The 23656-nt window shown below is 40.1% G+C and overlaps 2 protein-coding genes and 1 long non-coding RNA gene across 9 annotated transcripts in view; 2 read left to right on the forward strand and 1 right to left on the reverse strand.

The window, feature by feature from the left end:
* LOC137868980 (uncharacterized) lies at positions 1-11452 on the forward strand. Its single transcript, XR_011102254.1, has 6 exons — positions 1-321; positions 5523-5593; positions 5855-6008; positions 8143-8228; positions 11047-11217; positions 11318-11452. It is a non-coding gene; the product is annotated as an uncharacterized lncRNA (long non-coding RNA).
* On the reverse strand, positions 1115-14666 carry LOC137868974 (anthrax toxin receptor 1-like). Of its 5 annotated transcripts, XM_068706041.1 has the most exons (19): positions 12288-12814; positions 12038-12172; positions 9941-10012; positions 9787-9858; positions 9551-9632; positions 9384-9417; positions 9064-9143; positions 8480-8548; positions 8297-8377; positions 8132-8192; positions 7849-7947; positions 6746-6815; positions 6574-6652; positions 5880-5975; positions 5737-5778; positions 5483-5575; positions 3515-3673; positions 2581-2661; positions 1115-1945 (listed from the first exon to the last, which is right to left on the reverse strand). In XM_068706041.1, the coding sequence occupies exons 1-19, from the start codon at positions 12308-12310 to the stop codon at positions 1568-1570; spliced, it is 1806 nt and encodes a 601-aa protein (XP_068562142.1). In that variant the 5' UTR covers positions 12311-12814; the 3' UTR covers positions 1115-1567. The 5 variants fall into 5 exon arrangements, with proteins under 5 accessions (XP_068562142.1, XP_068562143.1, XP_068562139.1 ...); XM_068706042.1 differs by lacking the exons at positions 12038-12172; positions 12288-12814 and adding an exon at positions 14501-14666; XM_068706038.1 differs by having other exon boundaries at positions 12038-12813.
* LOC137868973 (bone morphogenetic protein 1-like) overlaps positions 13921-23656 on the forward strand; it is a 14185-nt gene continuing 4449 nt past the window's right edge. For 2 of the 3 annotated variants that reach the window (XM_068706034.1, XM_068706036.1), the window contains exons 1-13: positions 14666-14894; positions 18434-18526; positions 18614-18763; positions 18900-19017; positions 19814-19992; positions 20170-20275; positions 21285-21409; positions 21661-21776; positions 22001-22103; positions 22234-22350; positions 22511-22656; positions 22893-23088; positions 23170-23295. In XM_068706034.1, the coding sequence (XP_068562135.1) occupies positions 14762-14894; positions 18434-18526; positions 18614-18763; positions 18900-19017; positions 19814-19992; positions 20170-20275; positions 21285-21409; positions 21661-21776; positions 22001-22103; positions 22234-22350; positions 22511-22656; positions 22893-23088; positions 23170-23295 (1708 nt within the window). In that variant the 5' untranslated portion in view covers positions 14666-14761. Of the gene's footprint in view, positions 14048-14665; positions 14895-18433; positions 18527-18613; positions 18764-18899; positions 19018-19813; positions 19993-20169; positions 20276-21284; positions 21410-21660; positions 21777-22000; positions 22104-22233; positions 22351-22510; positions 22657-22892; positions 23089-23169; positions 23296-23656 lie in introns of those variants that run through there. The other variant, XM_068706037.1, reaches the window with a different exon arrangement.

Genomic DNA, 23656 nt, shown 5'->3' on the forward strand with positions numbered 1-23656 from the left:
TCGAAGTACCAGTTAAAACTTTATTTCATTCACTGATTAATTACAGTGTGGTGGACTGCCTAGGAGAAGTTAAGTTGTTGTTTCGCATGCAGACTAATTTTGTGAATCCTGTTTTCATGTTACTAAGTCATGTCTTACAACATTTTTGGTCAAACTCTTGTTTATAGAATCTCAATGTTTTCCAAATTACTGTTTTCACAGTTTCACAACTGCTTGCAGTAAAAGCCTTCATCCTAAGTGTGTCCAGCTGGGTGCATGTCAGTGAGTGAGGGCAGAAGATCACCTGCTGAGGTGAACCTTGGGTGTAGAGCATTTAAAGTTGTGAGTAAATCCTAAACTGTCACCACTAACCAGCAGATTGAGCTCGAGTTCTGATAAAGCGTTTTACTTTTCATTTCAAACGCATCAAATAACCACACTCAAAAACTACAGACTGTCATTCTGTTAAATCATTCTCAGGGTTGTTTTCCAGAGGTCACTTTTGTCAGAAACATAAAAGGCACCCAACAGTGAGCCAAATATGTAACTCATGTGTTTTAAGAGCTTCTTGCAGACATCTTTACTGATGAGCGTCTCTGGTTTCTAACTTACTGATTTTAGGAGAACTATGTTTTGAATATCATGCATTGGGCTTGTCTCTCTGTAGGGGTCTCTTGTCAGATGTGTATGAATTAATCTTCAAGGAATACACTCATTCCCTTTCTTGCTAAGAGTTAGATGAGAGGATTGATACCACTCTCATGTCTACATGCCGTAAAGGTTATACAAGATGTCCCTATCAGCACCTCTAAAACTCAATAATTAACACACTAAACATTGTTTGTTTGTTCCATACACAAAAATAAATGTAAAAACAAGTTGTGGTTTGACAGGAAGTGACACACTGTGACTGTTTAAACAAATCCCCTGCTGGTGCTATATCTACCATATAAATGTGACAGTGGTATCAATCTTCTTGTCCAACTTTCGGCAAGAAAGCAAAAGTGTATATATCCCAAAATGTCAGTTACGTTATTCCATAACTGCCTTTCCTACTTTTACCTAAAATTGTCCTAGTCCATGGAAATCAGACATGTAATGCAATATCATATATCTTTCTGTGATTTAATTAATATTTATTTACAAAATAAACATTTTCCAAGACGACACTTGCCAACTAGATGTTCACGTATAAAAAACGACGCAGTTACTGAGCCATTGTATTTTATGCTTTTTGAACTCAATGATTATTGCTTTTCACTGCACAAAGCAGTGAAAGATTCATTTCAGATCGAAAGAAAAGTGTCTGTTTTGATATTAGGAAGAAGTGTTCTTAAAAAATGAATACATTGCTTAGCTCCAATAGCATTTAATAGCCAAAGCTGTGCTCACTACGCTAAATATTCACGTCAGAGTTCATGCGCGTGTTGAGGAAAACAGACTCTGCAGGAGTTGAATAAGCAGCTGCAGCCTCAAAAGGCAACGTTATACACTCCCTCTGTTTGGACAGAGGCACAGTGAGCGGATTCCTTCAAGTTTCCATCCTGAGCTTGGATCCTTCCCCTCAACTCTTTTGTTTTTACAATGTTCAATAGTTCTCATGATCGGGGCGTGGAGGAGGCCGTGACGGTGGAGGGGCTCTACATGGGGGTGGACCCTGAGGTGGCGGCGGTAGGGAGCCAGTTGGGGATGGGGGCGCAAAGACCGAGCTCATGTTAGAAGGGGGCAGTGCTCTGTTTGGAGGTGGTGTGTACACGGGAGGGGTGGTGGAGGATGGGGGAGGAGTGGACGGCAGAGGGGGGAGCGTTGAAGTTGGCGAGGGGGGCAAATGGAAGACATGGCTGCCCTCTGAAGGCCGCCGCCGGTAACTGTGGGGCAAAGTGTAGACTGGCGTGGAGGGATGGTTGTAGATGGGATAGCGAGGAGCAGGGTGGGATTTGCTCCGGGTGAAGTTTATGCACTTGCCCTGTGATGAAGAAAAACAAAAAGGAATCACAGGTCATTTTGTTTATTAACTTAACTGTGAGATGTAAATAAAAGTGAATCTGTAAAGACAAGAAACTGCACTGCTGAAGCTACTCTGGCAACGCGATTGGCAGGCTTGGAAGGGTACAGCTTGCAACAGATGGAAAAAGGAAATTCCTTTGTTAGTGGATGTCATGGAAAGGAAACGCCATTCCTGCCAGCCCAGCAGAGCTGACGCTGGAGGAGGCTTGCTGAATTTACTCTAAATGACTTCTGCAGACAAGAGCATTCCTCCATACAATACTGCAGTTGTTTTTTACCTTTTGTCTGCTCACTTTGCCACTTGGGATTTTGCTTGCTTGAAATCCCTTTGATGCAGCTTCGACTGCTTAAAAATGTTTAGTCCATGGAATAAGTGTGTCTAATGTTGTGCAGATGAGATTTCCACTTGGTTTCTACTCTGTTCTTTGATCCGTTGCTCTTTTATCCCTCATTTGCAGAGGTCATGAATTTGGCAAATCCGCACACGTTTGCCTGCAAAACGTTACTTGGTTCACAATGTTATTGATTGCTTTGTTTTCTTACAGCTGTACAGAGATGAAGCTGTTTTTCATTATCGCACAGAGGAAGTCTCACCTTGTCTCCAGGATGAGGTCGCATCACAGACACTCTGTCGTAGCCTTTTCTCAGGAATACACACAAAGCATCCAGTTTTCCCTGTGGAGAGGTGATCCCAGATGACGGCACAAATAACCCAGTATGTTATACCAGTGACCACTTATAACAACCAGACTATTAACATAACTCCAGTGCGGTGGTCAGCAGTGCAGCAAAAACGATCCTTCTAAAAGCTGAGTTAACGAACAAGCAAGAGTTTGTGTGTTTATTTGTGGCTCTACCAGATTGTATATGCTCCACTTTGTGCTCCAGATGTCTCTCTTTGATTCTTGGATAGGAAGCTTTATATAATGGAGCGACAGATAAACAAAGAATGTGTTTAATTAGAAATAACACCCGCTCAACACATTCCATATTCAGGGGTGAGCTCAGTTCATGTCTGGTTCTTATTACCGTCCATTCAGCTGACTAATATGTCAGGAAACACATTTTATTAACTATGTCCTGGTCACATGTCATTCACAGAAACACTAAAAGATCATATTTTTAGATTATGGTGATGGACGCGTCACCGTAAGGAAGATGTCTGTTTTAAAACATCTGGTATTTATATAATTCTGTATATTGCATATGTTAACAATATATGATCCATGTCATGAAATACATTTGCTGGCAGTTATGCATCTCTATGACAACTGAGCAAACCGAGGATGACCATAAGATGGGGTTGAAAGCCCTGGAAAAAGCTTTGATTATGAAATATCTTAAATAAAAAGTTGTTTTTTTTAAGAAGAATTTGAATGTCAAATAATGATAAAAAAAAAACTTTTAAAATAAGCATTATATGATTTGATAACAAATTACAGAATCAAGCACATGATGAGAATGTTATGCACCAAACCCCAGCAGTCCTGAGGGAATAACACAACTAGAAAGTGAATCACTGGAGCACCTTGATGGGAGAGTACCACTTCTGTTGGCGGATGGATTTGTGCGCGTTGTAATAAGGCCGCGGTGGATCAAACTCCTCTGCGGGCATCACAACTCGAGCGTTTTTAGCTTTTTCCAGTTTGGCTCCCTCTTCAGTGGAGCCTTTGTCTCCCCATCGGACCTGAACAGAAACAAAAGCTTTCAGTGCTGCTATCAGTGACAAATGGATTGCATTCCTTTAGAGTTTAAAATAAGTTCAAAATAGTAATATGGCTAAACATCTGCATCTTAGCAGTCATTGTGAGTATGTTAGCCTGCTGACTTTTAGCATTTAGCTATCTCACAGAGCCGCTCTTAGACTTGGAGACAATCCTCAATTGTTATTTTAATATTCCAAGACAAATCAAATCAGCTGATTATGTTAGCTCCAGGAGAATCTGTCTTTTTACCAATGCATCTGCATTAAATGGCTGCAACTTACTGCTTTATCTGTACATGTAACAATTACTCTTTCCTTGAATATCCAGATGTTCATAGCATGTCTACAGTTTAATTAAACCCAGTCCTCTGAAATCCACAAGAAATCTGAAGTTTGCTCCCTTGGCCCAAAATTTAATTGCGTCAATTTACGTTCCCAAGTTTCAGATCTAATATTTTTCCTAAATTTCTTTTGAACCTGTTTTATAGCATAACCCCTAAAAATGCAGCAAGAGACCCACTGCTGCAGAAGTCTGCCTCCCCAAATGTAAGAAAGTTTCATCAAAAGCATTTTTTTCAAGTTATAATTATAGTCAAAGAACCCCTGAAAAAGATTCAGTAAATGTCAAGAACAATCCATCACATCCAGAGTGAAACCAGGTCTGTCAAAGCAACCTTGGAAGTTCATAACTCAGATTAACTTCCTTGCAGCTGCCACAGAGAAGCCATGAAGGCTTTAACTTGGCAGAGAAAGTACTTAAATGAAGTCGTGCATATTTTCCGTTGCTCTGTTTGGAAGCGGTGCTGCTTCGAGTTAACAGCAGAGATTCCTCTGTGCCAGTCTGTGAAGCACTTCACACTGAGAAGGCGACTTCTGTCTCCTTACCTTTTTTCCTTCTTTTCCTCACATGAATTGAGAGGACTCTTTCCTTTTTACCACCTCAAGCTGCAAAATCCAAGCCTTTGCACAAGATTTAAGGCACCTTCATATTGTCTGAGCAGGCTCAAGCTTGCTAACGGAGTACACATCCTAGCCTCCGAGCATTTGGTAAATCTGTCGTCCTTGCAGTTTACTGGCCAGATGGCCTCATGTTGACTCTCATTGGCTCACTGAAGTAGTCACAACGACAAAGTGACTCAGTCCCTTCCAGCATGGACTTGCATACTCATCTCTTTTAAGGAATGAGTCGCTTCCTGTTTCCCTTTGTACTCCTGCTGTATTTGTGTTTGATCTCTCTCAAAGTAGCCGAGTGCTAGATTCAAGGCCGCCACGTGTTTCGTCTATGAACCTGAAGCCGGTTGATAGATAGATAGATGGGGTGACCGTGGCTAAGTGGAGAGCAGGGCCGCCTTTCAATCAGAGTGTCAAAGGTTCGATCCCCGGCTCCTGCTCCGCTAGTCTCATGTCAATGTGTCCTTGAGCAAGACACTTAACCCCAAAAATTGCTCTCGTAGCTGCGTCTACGGTGTGTAGATAGATACTGAATTGTAAGTCGCTTTGGATAAAAGCATCTGCTAAATGACTGTACTGTAATATGTAGATAAAGATGTGCAGTAGATTACTAAAGCATGTAAAGAAGCATGACACACTGGTTTGATGTTGATTCTATGTAAGAAAGACCTTGTGATAGCAACTGTGCAACATACACACTGTGAAAATAATTATTTGATTAAGATTTATATTATTCATTTTTGTTTCTTCATTTGTAAGTATCTGGAAAACATGTTGAGTAAGTAAGTTTCACTACATATTAATTGATTTGTTATCTGGGTTGCCGTTCTCTCCTCCTACCTCCATTCTCTTGATGCCTCCGACTCCACGTCCTCCGTAGTACGATGCGTCCACTGTGGGCCACCTCTTCTTGGGAAAACCGTCTTCATCATCCTAAAGAAGAAGGAAACGGTATTACTTTTAATAAGACTAAAGCAAATAGATTATACCATAGCTGATGAGCAAATCTGTTGTGCTGCACAAACAATGTAATGATTAGTGTAAAGGAATGAATGTGGGTGCAGAAAAGTGAAAGAAAAAATAAAACTGCCTACAGAGTAGTCCTCTATTACTGGAGGAGGTGGCTCATGGATGACCTGCAAGCATGAGAAAAAAAATAAAAAGTGTATTGATGTGTCCTAATGTAAACACATTTGTATGTTCTTCACTCAGGGAGGATCAAAGATGGCCGTCGTACCACGGTGCAGCAGAGAGGCCAAAACCACCACAGCAGAATGATGGTGAGCAGGAGCAGCAGGATGAGCAAAGCTATGGCCACAAAGGTCCCATCAGACTGGAGGAGAAATAGATACGGGACATCACCAAGGTGAGTCCTTAGCTCAGCAAACCTGCACACAACTTCACTGAACCTCATGTTGCTTTGTGAAAACATGTTTTGCTTTTGTGTGTTTTAAATCTTTAAATCATTTTCATATTTGTTTTTATATTGATGCAATTTTCACTTGTCAACCAAAACTAGATGGAAATGTGTTTTTTAGATGACTAGTCATCATATAGATTGCCGCTTCCATGACATTTCAACACCATTTATTAGGGTGAAATACTTGCAGAGGACATTATAGAGTGCTTTTCAAATGATATAACATGATAATGAAATGAGTCAGAGGGTCAAACTGCTCCAGTTGCAGACATGTGGGGTAGGAGCAGTTTCTTTAAACACAAACTGAAAGAAACAGCTTACCCATATAAGACATTTTTTGGGGGGTTATGCAATGATTCCATATGGCCAACAATACAATACTTGTAGCAGGAGTTACAAGGTAACAGATTTATAAGTGGAAGTTCAGATTGAAGTTCATAGAGTACATTTAGTCGTGAGCTGATGTGTGAGTTCAGCTTTTTACTGCCATCTTTCTTTACATTGTACTTACACAAGTGATTGCAGTAATTGTGACGGAGCTCGATATGAAGCTCAGGCCATTGTTCATGCTGACGTGGAGGGTGGCAGACCTGTAGAGAATGGTAGGAGAGTTGGCACATTCAGCACTCAGTCTATTACGACCCAGACACCCCCGTCTGTGGACAGCAACAGCAGTCACTTACGTTCCCTCTTTTTCCAGAACAGGAGCTGGGCACAAAAGGTAGGTATCTCTCACCACCAATGGTCTTTTCACTGTGGAAATAGAATTACATAATAACTTATATCACACTATTCTGTAATGATGTGATTTGACAGTATAGAAATTAAAAGATAAGTTGGGATCATTGGTGAAAGAGAAAATTGTCAAAGTGAAGCAAAGGTAAAACTTGATTTTTCTCTACAAGTCCTGAAACTTCAGGAGATTCAAGCTTCAAAATATTCTTTTTGTTATTAAATCCCTGGACTTCCTCTCCTTATGGAAAATGAAGCAAATGAGGGAGGGCTGTGGTTTATTTACCCTGGCTGAGTGAGTGTCTAGTGTGTGCAAAGACAGTGCTCCTCCCTGATGAGATCCACATTCCCCTTCAGACATCTGAGAAGCTTTGAGCAATAAACCAGCTGATTTTAAAGAAGGGGAAGTTGGTGTTGATGGTTTTTGGGGGGAAGGACGGGCATTTAAGTCATTGTGAACCACAAAGAGCTGCTCTCCCTCCACCCATCTCCATCTACACGGCCAAAACAAACTTGGAACAATGATGTTAATGGCTGCTGAGTGAAATCCCCAATCTATTCTGTCTATAAATAGTTTGGATTCACACACCTACACAACATTGTTGTCTTCTGTCGTTGGCTTCACAATACAACGTGGACAACAGAGGATGATGCATAGTTATTCACATATTTATTCCATTCCTCTATGGTTATGTTTCCTTTGGACAGAGCCAGACTCACTGTTTAACCCTCTTTGTGGACGTTGTGCTTGTGGTGCCAGAACTCCACAACAAGCTCTCGCATTTTACATTTTATGGCCTTTTTAAAGTTGATGTGGTAAACTTATTTGTTATTTTACATCTTTACACATCCAGCATACATATAGCAACATTAGCATTAATCTGAAGTCCTGTGTCTCACGAACTGATACGTTTTATCCAATATTAACTCTCCTTTTAGCTCTATTTTGGTCTCCACCAACCAAGTATACACAAAAAAATACATCCTAAAAAAGATTTTAAATTTGAATTAAGATTTGTTTTCATTCTAGTTAAACCTTGGTGTATGTACTTACTCAAAGTAACTGTGTCATTGATGCGAAAGCTGCAGAGAACTTTCTGTACGTCTCGGGCGTGAAGGAAACCGTTTCCTCTAACAACCACCTGGAAAGATTCTGAAGTGGGATTAAATGCACCATATTTTATATTTTATAATCATATAATTTTCCTTGCAGTAGGTTATGCATTGTGTATTTCTGAAGAATGTTAGATATAATGTATTTAATATGCTTGTATGTAAACTAAATATGATATAATATAAATAATGCAGTGTTAATGTTTTCTTCTGTGCCGCTTCACCTCCTTCACAGATGCTGGAGGGCTCTACAGCCAGGATCTCAATGCATGATCGCTTCAGGATCTGTAAGGGAAAATAACATGAAAAGCTGAACAAAAGGTACACTAGATCAAAAATATTAAATGAGGTATTTAATCATCTTTCTGTGATACTTGTGTCTTGCGCACCGAGTCAATGACTCCTTGTAGCGCATCAAATCCATCATTCACCGGGAAGACATGGTCCTTACTGTCAGCTATCGTTGAAAGCTGACAAGACATACGCCTGAATGATTAACTGGTTGTCTTGTAGTTTGGATTGATTCATTCATCAGTTGGTTAACTGGTTTATTGGTTGAATGATTGATGTACCTGGGTTTCATTGAAGTCTTTTACTCCCACACAGTACACAGTGGCGCCCAACTGGCGTGCTCTGCTGGCCTGAGAAATTGAACAAACAAGCAACAAATAAGCTTCAGTGAAATGATGAATGATCAGTTAATCACAACGGAGAGAAAAGTGCAGTTGCACTGCCCTTTTATGAGCCGAGACTTTAAAGCTTTTTCTACTTGTGGACACGCCTCCGTCAGTGATGTTTGCTGCTGATGTTACGATGTCATTGACAGCTGCTGGAACACATCTGCTGTGACATCACAGAGTCATGCGGCCACAAGCACAGCATTCCTTTTAAGCTTTTAACCCAAAGACGGCAACATCTCTGCCGTATGTAATTCAATGTGGATTTACCCTTTAAGAGCTCTAGTATTATATTATTTTCAAGTAACAATGTGAGGGGGAAACATAAGCAATACGATGCATTATTACATGATGACTATAACGTTACATTATGAATAGTTATTACTGGCATTTAGGAAGACTGGGTTTGAAAAAAGTGAGACTAGTGCATTAATATAATGGTTCATTTAGGTTAATACTATAAGTGGTTTTCAAGTCACCTCTCTTTGTGCCAGGTCAAACTGATTTTCCCTCAGTTCACCGTCTGTCAGGGCGATGATAACACTTGCTGTTCGGAAACCTGAAAGCCCGTCAAAGCTGTTTGAATAATGATACAAATTCTTCTCATCCAGTGAAATCCATTTTTATAGTATTTTTCAAAATGATTTGAACATAATTGTCATTTGATGGAAAAATCGCTGTGTTTTTGTTATTTCTGTCTTAATGATTGTACCACATGAGTTCTGATGAAGGGATTAAAAAAAAAAGTCCACTGGTAGAAGGAATGATTAGGTGCTAAAAAGAAAAATGTTCTGCTCACCATCTCCAGTCCCGTAGTATATTTGCTCGCTGGCCTGAGAGAGAAGTTTAGAGGCGTCAGTAACTATAAATTTAAATGGGCCTCATTTAAAAAGTCTAAAAAGTCAGATGCCATACTGTTGGGTAAGTAGGATCATTTTCCCATTGACTTAATAACAGATGGCTTACTCTTTGAAAACCTCTGTGCATGAAGGTGTCTCCACCTGGCTGCACCATGCTTAGCTCCTCCAGTCCAGCCCGAATCTTCTCTCTGATCAGTGACGTAGTCCAGAGAATAAAAATGTATATTGATTGAAATAGAAAGAGATGGCACAGATGATTAAATTCAACTAAATACGAGAAAACGCAACAGATGTGCGAATAAAATCGTTACGCCGTTTGAGTGAGGCTGCGCATGTATGCACCTGTCTTCTGTTAGTGCCATGAGAATCCTTCCTTCTGTTGAAAACACAATGAAAGACATCCGTAGCTGAGGACTGGGAAAAAAGAAGAGGAGACGACTCATGTATTACATTTTATAATTTTCTCTCTAAATTTGATGTTTCTGTGTGGACCTACCTGATAAACTTGTGAGCCAGGTGGTCAACAAAGTAATAAATCTCATTCCAGTAATGTTGCACACTGCCAGACCTGAAAGAGAGGAATTTTCTAAAATGTAATAAGTGTAAGTGTAGCAGTCCTAAATGACCTCAAGGTTCTACGTTTCTATGTCATGCAGTGTGTTTAATTTCATGACCCCTGTCGATCACGTTGAACACAATCAGTGGTAACGAGATAAAACCACACTGCACTTTGCATCTAGTTCATACTGTAAACATTGGAGCATGAATTGCAGTTAAAGGACTTGCAAGAAACAGAAGATGTCAAAATTGATGAAGCTGAAACTAACTGTTGTTTTCACAGACTGTGTAATACTCCTCATGAATCTTACATTCACTTTTGAGATTGTGATGTGACCTGATCAAGGACTGCATGATTATTGTCATTATTAAGAGACCGAAACTGGCTATACTGCTTGAATTAAATGATTTAAGCGATTAATTGACTGCCAAAATTGTTGCCAATTAATGACTGTTGATAGATTAAATTATTTCAGTCTGATCAAAAGTACTGCACATTTAGCTTCAGGTTATAAACAATGTACAATGTTCCATTCAAAAATGTTTATTTAGCCAAACTGTGGTCCTTTGTAAACCTCTGAAATCAAAATCGAATGGTTTGTTAATCTGTAGCTGCTTTTTGCACATTTATTTTGCTGTTGTCAATGTCCCGAACTATCAGCATATTAAATGTTCTGTAGACGTAATTGTATGAGCCCACCTACATCGTCATCACAGTGAAACTTCACATAGAGAAGCCAGTGAGTTGTAAGCCTTTGTATTTCCTTCTGAGTTCTGAAGCTTTATATTTCCACAGCTTCTCATGTGGCTTCGCTGCTCATTTTCAAAATGCCCAACAAAAAGTGAAAAGTGCCACGTCATTGATCTTAGCTTTATGTCAAATAGTGATTTTTAAATCAGGTGCACACTAAGACACAACAATCAGAAGAAGAAGAACGCAGCTTTTGAAGCGGAAGTCAGAAATCAAAAAGAATTGTGCGGCAAATATGCATAACCTCTTCTCCCTCTCTTATGTTTTCATTTATCCTGTGATGTGAGTTCCAGTGCAGAGACAGCCAATAACTCTGGATCTTTGGAACATCTGGATCTAATGGAGAAAAGGTTCTGCAGACTGAAGCACAGAGAGCTGAAGTCGGGACTAAATGTGGGCTCCTGTCAGTGAAACTTGGCCACACTTTGACAACAGGAATCCCTGCACCGCACTTTATCATTGAAGTGAATGCATCAGCACTTTGCAAATGAGTCATCGTTGTGTAAACACAGTTTTCGTCAAATCGTACTACTCCTAAGTTATAACTTTTGTTTTTGCCCACAGAACAACAACACGAAGACACATGACTTGACATGACCTGTTGAGGAGCTTCACATCATGACAGTTTAATGCACAGCGTAATTTAACCCTTATGTCTGCACTCTAGTCTGTAGAAATCTGCTCTTATGTTTGGAAAATAAAATGACACAGCCAACTAATTGATTGATTCATTGACAGAAAATTAATCTACTACTGTTTTGATAAGCACTTCATTGTTTTAAGTCATTTTCATGCCAAAGTGAAAACCAATCTCTGGTTCCAGCTTTTCCAATGTGAGTATTTTCTGCTTTTCTGTTTTTGTATGACTTTTAAACAGATTATTTTTAGTTTTGAACTGTTGGTCGGACAAAACAAGACTTTGATAGGCATGTTTCACTATTATCTGACAATGTATAGACAAAATCACTAATCAATAAATCCATAACGAAAGTAGTTTGTTGCAGGGCAGAATGACAAATATTTACAATGTTATTGATTAGTTTATTCCTCAGTTAAATAATTAAAAATTGGAAAATGCTGAAGCTATAAAATGTTGTGGCAGAAAAATTCCATATCCTGAGCCACAAGAAATCATCAGATCTGATGACTGAATGAGTGTTTCAGCATTAGTTAAAACACAATAGCACATTTTTCATGCCCATTGAATGTCTCTGGAGATAATTTTGAATGATGTTTATCTTCAAAACAATGCACCAAAACCTGAGTAAAAGTAGCAGCACTCACTTGTCCAAAACAAAGTACAGGTCGAATCCTCCATAGCAGGACGACCCTGCCTCCCTCCTGTCATGGATCTGTCCGGCACTGCCGGCCACCAGCACCACCACCAGCATGCCCAGCTCCACACCGAGCAGGACCTGCCTGCACCAGCACTGGGACATCACCCCAGGTTTAAGAGAAAGCACCAGCTCAACCAAAGAGAAGGTAAACATTAATGCTCTCCAGTTGGAGTTTTTCGGCCACTTTCCCCACTCACAACACACCGGTGTAGTCAGCCATGCTGTGCAGACAACTCTCCAAGGCATGAACCGCTCCTCTCTGGGTCAGCGTCCCATCTCCTCAGCAGCAGTTGTGTGCTGAGGAGGAGTGAAGCTGGTTGGAGTCTTTGGCTCCCTCTCTCTCTCTCCACACTAAATCATTTTAGCGCACGCTGCCCCGTGAGCTCACATCAACAAAATTGAAAAGAAAAAGTGTTAGTGGGTGATTCTATGTGTTTGACTGAATGACCCTGCAGCCTTCACCAGATAGTTTTTCTTGCTAAAATTTTTTGTTTATTTTTGTTCTTTCACTTTTCTTGCAGGTTTACTCAATTCAACGCCTAACCATCAGTGCCACTTAGTGGTTAACACATGCAACATGCAAGTCACTGTACTGGTCCTTCAGTTCAGTTTATTTGAAAGCAAAAACTTTACCTCACTGAAAACTGGAATGATAACAAGATGTATCTCTTTTTTGTTGGAACGGCTGATACAAGATTACCATCTAATGTCAAGCACAGGAAAACCTTTAGGTAATCACAAAAGAAAAGAAATGCTACACAGGGATGTATACACATGGAGGAGAAGAATAATACAAATATGATTTGAATTAATTTATGTACAATTTCCAGGTTGATTGAGAATCAGAAAAGAAAAAAAGAATGTCTTAATGGATTGACCTGAGAAAGGGGATTGACAATATCTGGATCATATATTCAGAACTTATTAAAATACATTTAAAACTCTAAACTGCATCCACAGAATTTCTCCATTACAGGAAAAATTTGCTTTCAAGCAGGAGAAAAGAAAGTTAAATTATCAACTGTGAGAGCCAAGAAGCACTATGGACATGTTACAGCCTAACATGTTGAAGAAAAGTCGGCGGTACTGTAGGTGGATTTTGTTACCTTTGGACAGAGTCGGCTAGCTGTTTCCCCTGCTTCCAGGGTTTACACTAATCTACGCTAATCCCTTGCTGACTGCAGCTTCATATGTACATAACGTACAAATCAGAGAGCGGTATCAATCCTCTCCTTTTAGTCTGCAGTAAATCGTAAGCGTGTTCCTTTTTTTGTCATTCTTCATTTAGAAGTTCAGACAATTCATTACTGCAGAGTTCAACTTTCAGTTAAACACGCCCAAATATAATAGAGTATTTTTGCAACTATACACTTTTTTTGAATAATCTCAGTATCATAATAAAGGTATATTTATGAGATTTCTGAAAGAAACGCATTGGTCTATTTGACCAGCTCATGTCTGTATTGAAGGCCAATGCCTTAGGATGAGTGAACATTTCGAACTATTTCTTTTAAGTATTAAAAATAAAGTTTTGTGTCTACTTTTATGTATGCCTGAAATATACCGGCCATTTTTAGACCTGAATGTTGCATCAGACTTAAGAAGACTCAGTTAAAAACTGATGATGATCTCAAAGCAACATTAACAGCTTCAATAGAGAGAACTGTTGACACCAAACCAACTAAACTGAAGTGACAGTTGTTTGGCCTTTCACCCAAATTAAAAAAACATGGCATAGTCCTTTCTGTCTGTGCCAACATAAAGCAGTTTATAGAGGGAACTGAATTTTAGCTTGCCATCACTGCATGACACTATGCAGCAGTAAAATACCTCAGATGGAGAGCAGAAAACAGGATTTATTTAAAAACTAATTTATTTGCTAAAAAAATGGGCAAACTACATGAATCAATCAAGGAAGGAATGAGCTTTGGGGAGGACATTAAAGTCATCACACTCAGTAAGTTGATTATTTCCTCTCTTAAACTGGACTTTAGCTTGTTCCTCAATCAGCTCCTGCACTAGTGTGTGTGTGTGTGTGTGTGTGTGTGTGTGTGTGTGTGTGTGTGTGTGTGTGTGTGTGTGTGTGTGTGGTTTGGACCTTGGAACCTGCAGGTGGTGCATCCGGTCAAGAATCAACACTTATTGAGAACGTCTTTGAAGCAACTCTCTAGCAGCCTGGTATTTAATACGAGTTGGCATAGCTGCTCTTTTAAAGTATTTGCAGGAATTCCCAAATGAATACTGTTTTTAAATAAATTGTCTTTACGTAAAGTATATGGAGCTAGACGTTGACGCTTTTCTCTTATTTCTTAATCTTAGCTGTTAATTTTGCTCCAAAATGATCCTCTAGTGTCCACCAGAACTAAAACATAAAGAAATAAACACTCGGTTCAACACTCGGGCTACTCACACATTATGTAAGCGTGCATAACCCATCTGCCTGCAGGTGAAGCACCCCTCTGGCTTCAGATGCATGGATGTGTGCTTCGCTGTGGACTGTGCGCGCTCTGCTCTCCGTCCTGTATGGCAGCGAATCACTACAGCAGAATGGAGACGCTGAGATTCTGAAATCACACCGCCGCATTCGAGGAACTTTTTTTTTTGCGCTATTTTCTCTTCTTACTATATCACCAACTTTACCGCTCGTAGATATTTAATCACAATTAGCCTGATGGAAGTCGCTCCAACATTTCTGTTGCTGCTGTGCAGTCTGCGCGTTTCTCTGGCGGCTGATTGGGAGTTGGTGGACACTAATTTTACCTACCTCGGTGATGCAATCGACTACAAAGATCCTTGCAAAGCTGGTACTGTGAATCTTGACCTACTCTATGAAGTTATTGATCTTTTGCATTTCATTTCTGGTGTATATTGAGACAATATCCATGGCCCCCTAGGCCCTCATCCTGTGAGCTAACACATTTATTAAGTTAAATATGAAGACACTTGATAATTTAGTATTTACATGCTAAAAACTGCAACAACAAAATAACCTACACATGTACATCTAAGTTAGTTAATTGACATAATGAAATGCATTTGATATTACAACAAAATAAATAAATACTTTCACAGTCAAGCTTGTGTTACTGTACATTTTACTACTATTAACTTGCTCTCTTCTTTTTATGTGGGGCTCTGTTTAATCTTGGCTAAAAGTAAAACAAAGGCATTTTGATAATGGTTGAAACAAATCCCTTTAATTCAACAGCTCTTAAGTAATGTTCAAAGTCAAGGTGGTGGTGGAAGAAGTAAAACCGCACTGGGAAATACTCCATTACAAGTAATGGCATGCAATTTTACTTAAGCAGAAGTACAAAAGTATTATCAGCTAAATGTACTTAAATATCATAAATAAAAGTTCTCACTAGGGGACAGAATGGCCCCTTTTGTAATGCTATATTATATCATTAGGTTATTATTACAAATGCATGTAGGTGCATTCTTCAGTTTTTCTAATGTTTTTGTGGTAATTTTATCTCCAGCAAAGCATCCTATTTTATGAGCATAATATTGATGTTGTGTTGCAATAACTACGAGCGTTCTCAGTGTAAAGAGTATACAAGTTGTTTTTCTCCATCACCGAACATGCCAAACAATTACTTCGGTTATTGGGGGGCCTCCAGCTGCTTGGAGTCCCTTTTCACTTGTGACTTCTGAAACTTCCAAAACACACCACTCTTCTTCTCAGAGGCAGTTGCCTGGAGACTAGAGGTCATTGAGGCCGTGCCAGCGCAGTCCTCGGCTGGATGCCGGTGAAATCCCTCTGGCTTCAGGGCATGGGGTGCACACTGCAGGGGTGACAGTCATTTACAGTCACCCTTTGCATGAGTGAATTCACTTCAAAGGCTGACACAGGGCCTGCTACGTCTTTTCACTTGGACTTTCAAAGGTTGTTACATCACATGGCTAAATGAGGTATTTAATGGGAACGACTCTGGTGAGCTGTTGTGCTCGACTAGTACAACGTGAGATCCTGATTTATACAGGAGGAAACTAAATGTTTAAGCCATAGTGGTAACAGAAACCAATGTGTGAGTAATGTCACCTATACGTTTCAGAACAGACATTTTAAAGCCTTGATTTAGATTTACTACCCTAACCCAGAAAAGAAATGGCTATTGAGATTCTAATATCTGAGTCTTGTGGTTCAGCTTTGTGTTTTAAGGCAGAAGTTGAAGGTTTTCCTATTCACTTCAACACGTTTTGTTGGAGCCCACAACCCAACTTTAGTCAAATTTTCTGTCCCAGACAATCGTTCCTGCTCATGGCATGTTTAAATTTCATATTGCTATTTGTTGTCTCCCAATTTAAGCTGCTAATGTTGAATTATCTGGAAGGAACCATCTTTTTCAGCTACTCCAGCTGCTAAGTTTCAACTCTTCTGCACTTTCACAGCTTTTATCTTACAAGTAAAGCACTCACAATGTAAGTTAAGTGAAAGTACAGAAGTAGTATCAGTAAAATGTACTTATACGCCTTATGCGGACTAACTCCTTTCAGAGTTGTATATATTTCAGCGGAATCACATTGTAGGAATATGATCATATTTAGTTATCATTGACTTGCCAACATTTGTTTTTGAAGTTTTTGATTTACATGTGTGAAGAGTCTGATGTGATGTATAACGGAGGAATACAGTTCATGAACATCAGTTTGACTTACATTTGTCATATTGTAACATATTTTATTATGGGAAAATATGATGAATATGATTTAAAAAATCAACTGGCCAAACTGATGCAACAGAAGTCTAAGCAGCATTTTTAATGTTGTTACCAGTTGAGGTGAAGTTAAATGTTTACATACTGCTCTATGGTTTAATCTAACAAGTCACATTTTAGAAGTAGATGTGTTTTGTGTTTAAAATCTTGATCTGAAAAGCAACTAGTAACTATAGATATCATATAAACTAACTGTACTTAAGAACAATACTTGAGTGAATGTATTTAATATCTTTCCTACATAGATATCCATACTCAGTCAATTAATGCTTCTGTAGAAAAGATGACATTATTATGTCGTTAAACGTTATCAAAATCCCCTCTGGGCCTCATTCAAGAGATGAGATCAATGTTTGGGAACGCCATGCTGCTAAACACACACAAAACCAACATGCAGCGATCCTGGAGTGCTCAGGGTTTCCTTACATAGTAGAGAAATATGTTTAGTTCATAAAGTGAAGCTGTTGAACGATGCAGTACTTCACCTTTTGAAGGTCTCCGATGTGGAAGGACTACACTCATGAGTTTATGAGTTGCTGAGCTTGAATATGAAAACACATCCCCAATTCTTGACCAATGCACTTTACTAATTTACTACTACTTGTGTAAATTTGGTCAACATAAAACTATGCAGACATCATCTATATGCCATTTTTATGAAACTCCTACAATTGTTCTTCATGTGTTTAATGTTTTTTTCCCATTTGAGTAGATTAAGTCCAGTACAGTGTGATCACAATCCTGTAAAGTATTCAGTTCACGTCTTCATTCTTTAAAATGACCCAGTAGCTGGACAGTCCTCCAATATGTTTCGGTTTGTGTGCTCAGGAGGTGTATTTGCTGATCAAACAGACACATGGAGTCTCGTTCAGACCTCTTTTCAGGACAAAGATATGCACTTACACACACAGTGAAGCATGAAGTTAGTTTTGGCTGCTGTTTGCAGGAGAGAAAAAAAACTACTGAACTTCAGAGATAAAGTTTAAAAATAAGTTGAAACTGGTTTTGTCTGTGTGGAGCAAATCATTTCACCCACTACTCAAATGGTACAATAGTTGGAGAGTGTGAAGTAATGAGCTAATGTGTCTACATTATGGTTCCAGGTTTACAGTATGAAAAAGTAGGACAAGTTTATTTTCCTCAGATCAAGGTTTCTACTTACAGAACACTTTTCTTGAAGACATAGTTTGCTTTGAAAGAAAAGATCAACGTCAATCTTGTATCTGTTCATTAAATATGTAGCTACAGCCAGCAAATGGTTAGCTTAGCTTAGCATAAAGACTGGAAACAGGGGTAAGCAGCTAGCCTGGCTCTGCCCAAAGGTAAAAAAACAAACAACAAATCAAAACTCACTAGTTCACTTTTTCTAATTTATTTTAGTTCTGCACATAACTGTCCATAAAACCACTGCATGGTTTAACACTCTGGGTTTTGTATGAATTAAACAAATTAGATAACGTGTTAATTAGAGAGCTTTAGAGATGCTGGTGTTTCTGTCTTTAAGCTAAACTAACCGTCCGCTGGCTGCAGCTTCATTTTAAAGTTTATTCATTGTACATCTTTAACATAATTTCATCTTTATGCATGTATTGTGTATCTGTGTGTTCATCTGTTTGCCCCAGCTGCCTTTTGGGGAGACATCGCCCTTGATGAAGACGACCTGCGCATGTTCAAAGAAGCACATATCAGTCCACACATCAACCACACAGACTCAGGTATCAAAGCAGGAATACTTTTGATAATCTATGAATGATTCTGACTGGCTGTCGATTGAGTTCAAACAAAGATACATTTTTTTACAGTCAACAGTTCCTCTTCCAATGAGGACGTCGGGTCTAAGAGAGCTGCAGACAGAACGAGTCTCCGTCGTCGGAGGAGAGCAGCCACCTCCAGGCCTGAGCGAGTGTGGACGGATGGCATCATCCCGTATGTGATCAGCGGGAATTTCACTGGTGAGTTCTCACTGAAAACAGGAAATCATTCATAAATTCTTACAGGGGAGTTGTTTGCTATACACACAGCCAGCATGTGTTCGTTGCCTTGTGTGGTTTTGACACGCTGAAACTGTCAACCTCTTATTCCTTTCAGGCAGTCAGAGAGCTATTTTCCGTCAGGCCATGCGTCACTGGGAGAAGCACACTTGTGTAACATTCACTGAGAGGACGACTGAAGAAAGCTACATTGTGTTCACCTACCGACCTTGTGGGTGAGTTCAGAGCTCATTAATAGTTTTTAAATCATTTATTTAGTTTAGTTTCATTTATTCATTTATCAACATATCTACACATAAATAATGCCTCAGCCTTGAGGCCAGCGTCTTTACTCACATGACAGAAAACCAAAGTGTTGTGTTAGTACTGTGCAAGGCGTCCATTCATTTCCATGCATTTTCACACAATGTGGAAGTCACAGAGCATTTTATCTCATTTCAGCTCATTGTTTTGGTTTTATGGCCCACAGCTTTATTGTTTAGTTCACTTTCACTGTTCTCATCACCGCTATTTTCAGCCACAGCAGGTAACTGTTTTTATTAAAAAAAGCTCTAAAAACAATATACACAACTTGCCCGGCACCACAGTAGACAAATAAAGTTGGCAACTAGCTGGTGATCATAGTCGAACATTTAGCAGTGAAATAGCCAAAACATTTCACTCAGGAGTTGGTGGAGGGCAAAATACAGCAAAAAAAAAGAATGACTATAAACCAGCTTTAAATCTCTCATGTTGCTCAGTGTCTGCTGGATGTGCAAAAAAGCAACTGTTTTCCATTATGCTCGTGCATACTTGATGTTTAAGGTGAACATACAAAACTCAACCCAGTTTTACGAGTCAGTTAATTGACTATCAAAGTACTCGTTTATACATGGAAGACAGTGGCTGTTTAAAGACTAGAGTTTAAACTTGCTAACACAGGGTGGTATGGTTTCTTAAATATTCACCAGCAGCAAAGAATGAATGTTTGTTCAGAATGCGCTTGGAGCTGAACAGTGTCGCCCCCTGCAGGTGTTGCTCCTATGTGGGGAGGAGAGGTGGCGGCCCTCAGGCCATCTCCATAGGAAAGAACTGTGATAAGTTTGGCATTGTGGTGCATGAACTCGGCCACGTGATCGGCTTCTGGCACGAACACACACGTCCGGACCGAGACGAGCATGTAAGCATCATCAGAGACAACATCCAACCAGGTACTGTTACTGTGATGACATGAAACAAGTGTGAAAACGTGTGTGTGTGTGTGTGTGTGTGTGTGTGTGTGTGTGTGTGTGCGCATGTGTGTGTGTGTGTGTGTGCGTGTGTGCGCTCACAGACGCTCCAGATGTTTCTACTAGCGTTTAGTCAGCTGATTCTCTGTGTGTGAATAGGACAGGAGTATAACTTCCTGAAGATGGAGCCGGGTGAGGTCGACTCACTCGGGGAGGTGTACGACTTTGGCAGCATCATGCATTATGCAAGGAATACATTTTCCAGGTTGGCATTCTGATGCTTTCTTATGCTTTTCTTTCCTAAAGTTTCTGTTAATGCGACTGCAAGGATTTCATCACTTTTATTTCCCAAGTGTTCTTTGTTTTCAGCCTTTCCCTGGTTCACATTAACAGGCCATTAAACAGCTTCACCGGGGCAGAGCATTGGTGATTCACTCCGTCCACCCTGCCTGTTCATTTTAACTGGCAACATACAGAGCTCCAGCCTGCTCCTCTAAGCAGGCCATCATCCCCACCAGCTTACATCTGACAATCAGTGATCAAACTCCTTTACACTACTAAGTTTAGAGTTTAAATTGATTAAATTTTTCACATGGTTTATGGTCATTTGACCTCCCTAACTGCCCCTAATATCACGCTGCATTAGCAGCTGACCTGGTGTTCTTCCCTTCATTCAGCTCTGCTAAACACACTCCGTAGGAAACCTCAGGGGATTTGATCCTTTTTTGTCACAGAAATGGTTTCACACTAGTTTCCTTTTCATTTTCTGTCTCGTGCATGTTGTTGCTTTTCTCTGTGCTTTGGTTTTTTACCTCCATCGCTGCTTTGCCGGTCTGGGTCATGGAGGCAAGCCAAGCTAAATAAAGGCCTGGCAGTTCAGGCTTTGTTGAACAATTTGGGCTAGAGTGGCCTTTTTCTCTGGCATTCAGGAGCGGGCTCCGCTGAGCTTGGCACCGTCGAAAGGCCCCATTCAGAGTGCTCTGTTTGCACATGCCTGTCATTCATGGGTGCATCACCATGGGAACTGTGCAAGCGTGAGCTCCAAACCCATGAGAGATTATCACGATCAATAAAGCATCAAGGTGTTGGACAAGAGTCGGACCTAGAAAAAAAAAGGTCTCCGTGTGAACTTTTGAAAAAGACATTTTCCTGCACATCAGTATAGTTAGACGATGTTTCTCCTCAAGCTACGTGTGACGTAATTGATGTTTTTATTTTTGAATTTTCTCTTCTCTGATATTGAACTGCTCACATTTGTGATCTGTCTGAAACAGAGGCATCTTCTTGGACACAATCTTGCCCCGTTATGACGTCAATGGAGCCAGGCCACCTATTGGACAGAGGACCAGGCTTAGCAAAGGCGACATTGCACAAGCCCGCAAACTCTACAAGTGTGCAAGTGAGCTACATTAAATGTGCAGAACATATATACAGTATATATATATATACATATACATTCAAATGACAACACCTTGATTTTAGACTTTTATCACTTATCAAAGTCAATTAGATATGACACATCATTAATTGCTTTAGTGAATGTGCAATAAAGCAAATGCAAACAGTTTACAATCTCCTCTGGTTTGTTCATTCTGGCACTTTAATGTCATTGCTCTGGTCTTTTGTGATATAACTGTGTGGTTGTTAAAGGGTGTGGAGACAGCCTGCAGGAAAGTGCTGGAAACTTCTCTTCTCCCGGTTTTCCAAATGGCTACTCAGCTTACGCTCACTGTGTCTGGAGGATTTCTGTCACTCCTGGAGAGAAGGTGAGTGGAAGCATTTATTCAATACTTGCAAGACAATTCACCAAATTTATAAAGTTAGTGATTTAATGAATTATTCAGCTTTCAGTTCATGACAAGCTCACATTGTTCAAATCAAGAAGTAACAACATCAGGAAAACACAGTTTGATTTAAATAGATGTTACATTTTTCTCTCCCTTTTTTTTTCTTCTGCCATTCTGCCCTCCTTGTGTCTTGTGTCTCTCAGATTGTTCTGAATTTTACTTCCATGGACCTCTTCAGGAGTCACTTGTGTTGGTACGACCACGTGGAGGTCCGAGACGGGTTCTGGAGAAAAGCTCCTCTGAAAGGTCTTTAACTGTGATTTTACAGTAGACCTCCTCTCTCTCTGCTGAGCATCATCCAAAAACGTGATGCCGTGTCATTCCTGTGTCATGTAGTCAGCACCTTGCAGTATGATCTTTTCATGTACTTTGGCAGGACGTTTTTGTGGAGACACACTTCCAGATTCAATCATCTCCACCGACAGTCAACTGTGGATTGAATTCAGAAGCAGCAGCAGCTGGGTGGGCAAAGGCTTTTCAGCTGTGTATGAAGGTACAACTTTGATAATGTGTGCATTTTAATATGCACTTTACATACGCTACATTCTCAGGTTTTTCCCAGGTTCAACATTTTCTTTTTAAATTTAGACAACTAAATGTAAAAAATATGGATATCTCTGGATGAAACAAATCACTTCTCACCTCCTGTGCAGCCATCTGTGGGGGAGAGGTGAAGCGGGACAGCGGCCAGATCCAGTCCCCCAACTATCCCGATGACTACCAGTCTAACAAAATGTGTGTGTGGAAAATCACAGTAGCAGAAGGTTTCGATGTTGGCCTCTCCTTTCAGTCGTTTGAGGTAAAATCACTTTAATGTGATTGTTTACATGTTAAGAAAACAAGGAAATATCTCCAGAAGAAATGACCAAACTGGGAGAATGTTTCACAAACCTCATATTCCCTCAGGTACCTTGGAGCTTTATTTTTTCTTTTGCTCATACTTTTGTTTCCATTGCCCAGTCCTTGAAAGGCAAGAAGACACCACTATCACTTTCACCTGCTTTGCAAACTTCATTGTCCTTGCTTCCACTGCAGATTGAGAGGCATGACAGCTGCGCCTACGACTACGTGGAGGTGAGGGACGGCGGCTCAGAGAGCAGCCCGCTGCTCGGCCGTTTCTGCGGCTACGACAAACCTGCCGACATCAAAAGCAACTCCAACCGGCTCTGGCTGAAGTTTGTGTCTGACAGCTCGGTCAACAAAGCCGGGTTTGCGGCCAGCTTTTTTAAAGGTCAGAAAGTAACATCAGTTAAAAATGGCCAGCAAAGACAAGAACTTTTGTTTTTCATTTTTATGATTTTTCATTTGCCAGAGATGGATGAGTGCTCCGGACCGAACAACGGTCACTGCGAGCAGCGCTGTGTGAACACACTGGGCAGCTACAGATGTGCATGTGACCCCGGATACGAGCTGGCAGCCGACAGACGCAGCTGTGAGAGTGAGTATAGAGCACGGCTTCACACACTAAAACCTGAGAGCTAGGTCAGCTCCAGTCTTCACTTTGCTCTGAGTGTATTTCCCAGTTTGCCATTTTGGGAAATACAATTATTCACTTTTCTGGAGGAGAGTAAGTTAAGAAGATCAATACCTCCCTGGTATATTTCTGTTCAATTTAAGACTACAGCCTGCAACTGGTTTAGCTTAGCTTAAAGACTGGAAACAGGGGGAAACAGCTTGGCTCTGTACAAATGTCATTAAATCCACCTATCAGCACCGGTTTACAGTCTTTCTGTTAAGCAAAGCAAACTACCTACATCTGACATTTGTTTCCACTTGAGTTCATTCATCTTCAGGCCCAT

This window comes from Cebidichthys violaceus, unplaced genomic scaffold (assembly GCF_023349555.1).
Source record: "Cebidichthys violaceus isolate CVI_PGR_0920_01 unplaced genomic scaffold, fCebVio1.0.p SCAF_12, whole genome shotgun sequence".
NCBI lineage: Eukaryota > Metazoa > Chordata > Actinopteri > Perciformes > Stichaeidae > Cebidichthys > Cebidichthys violaceus.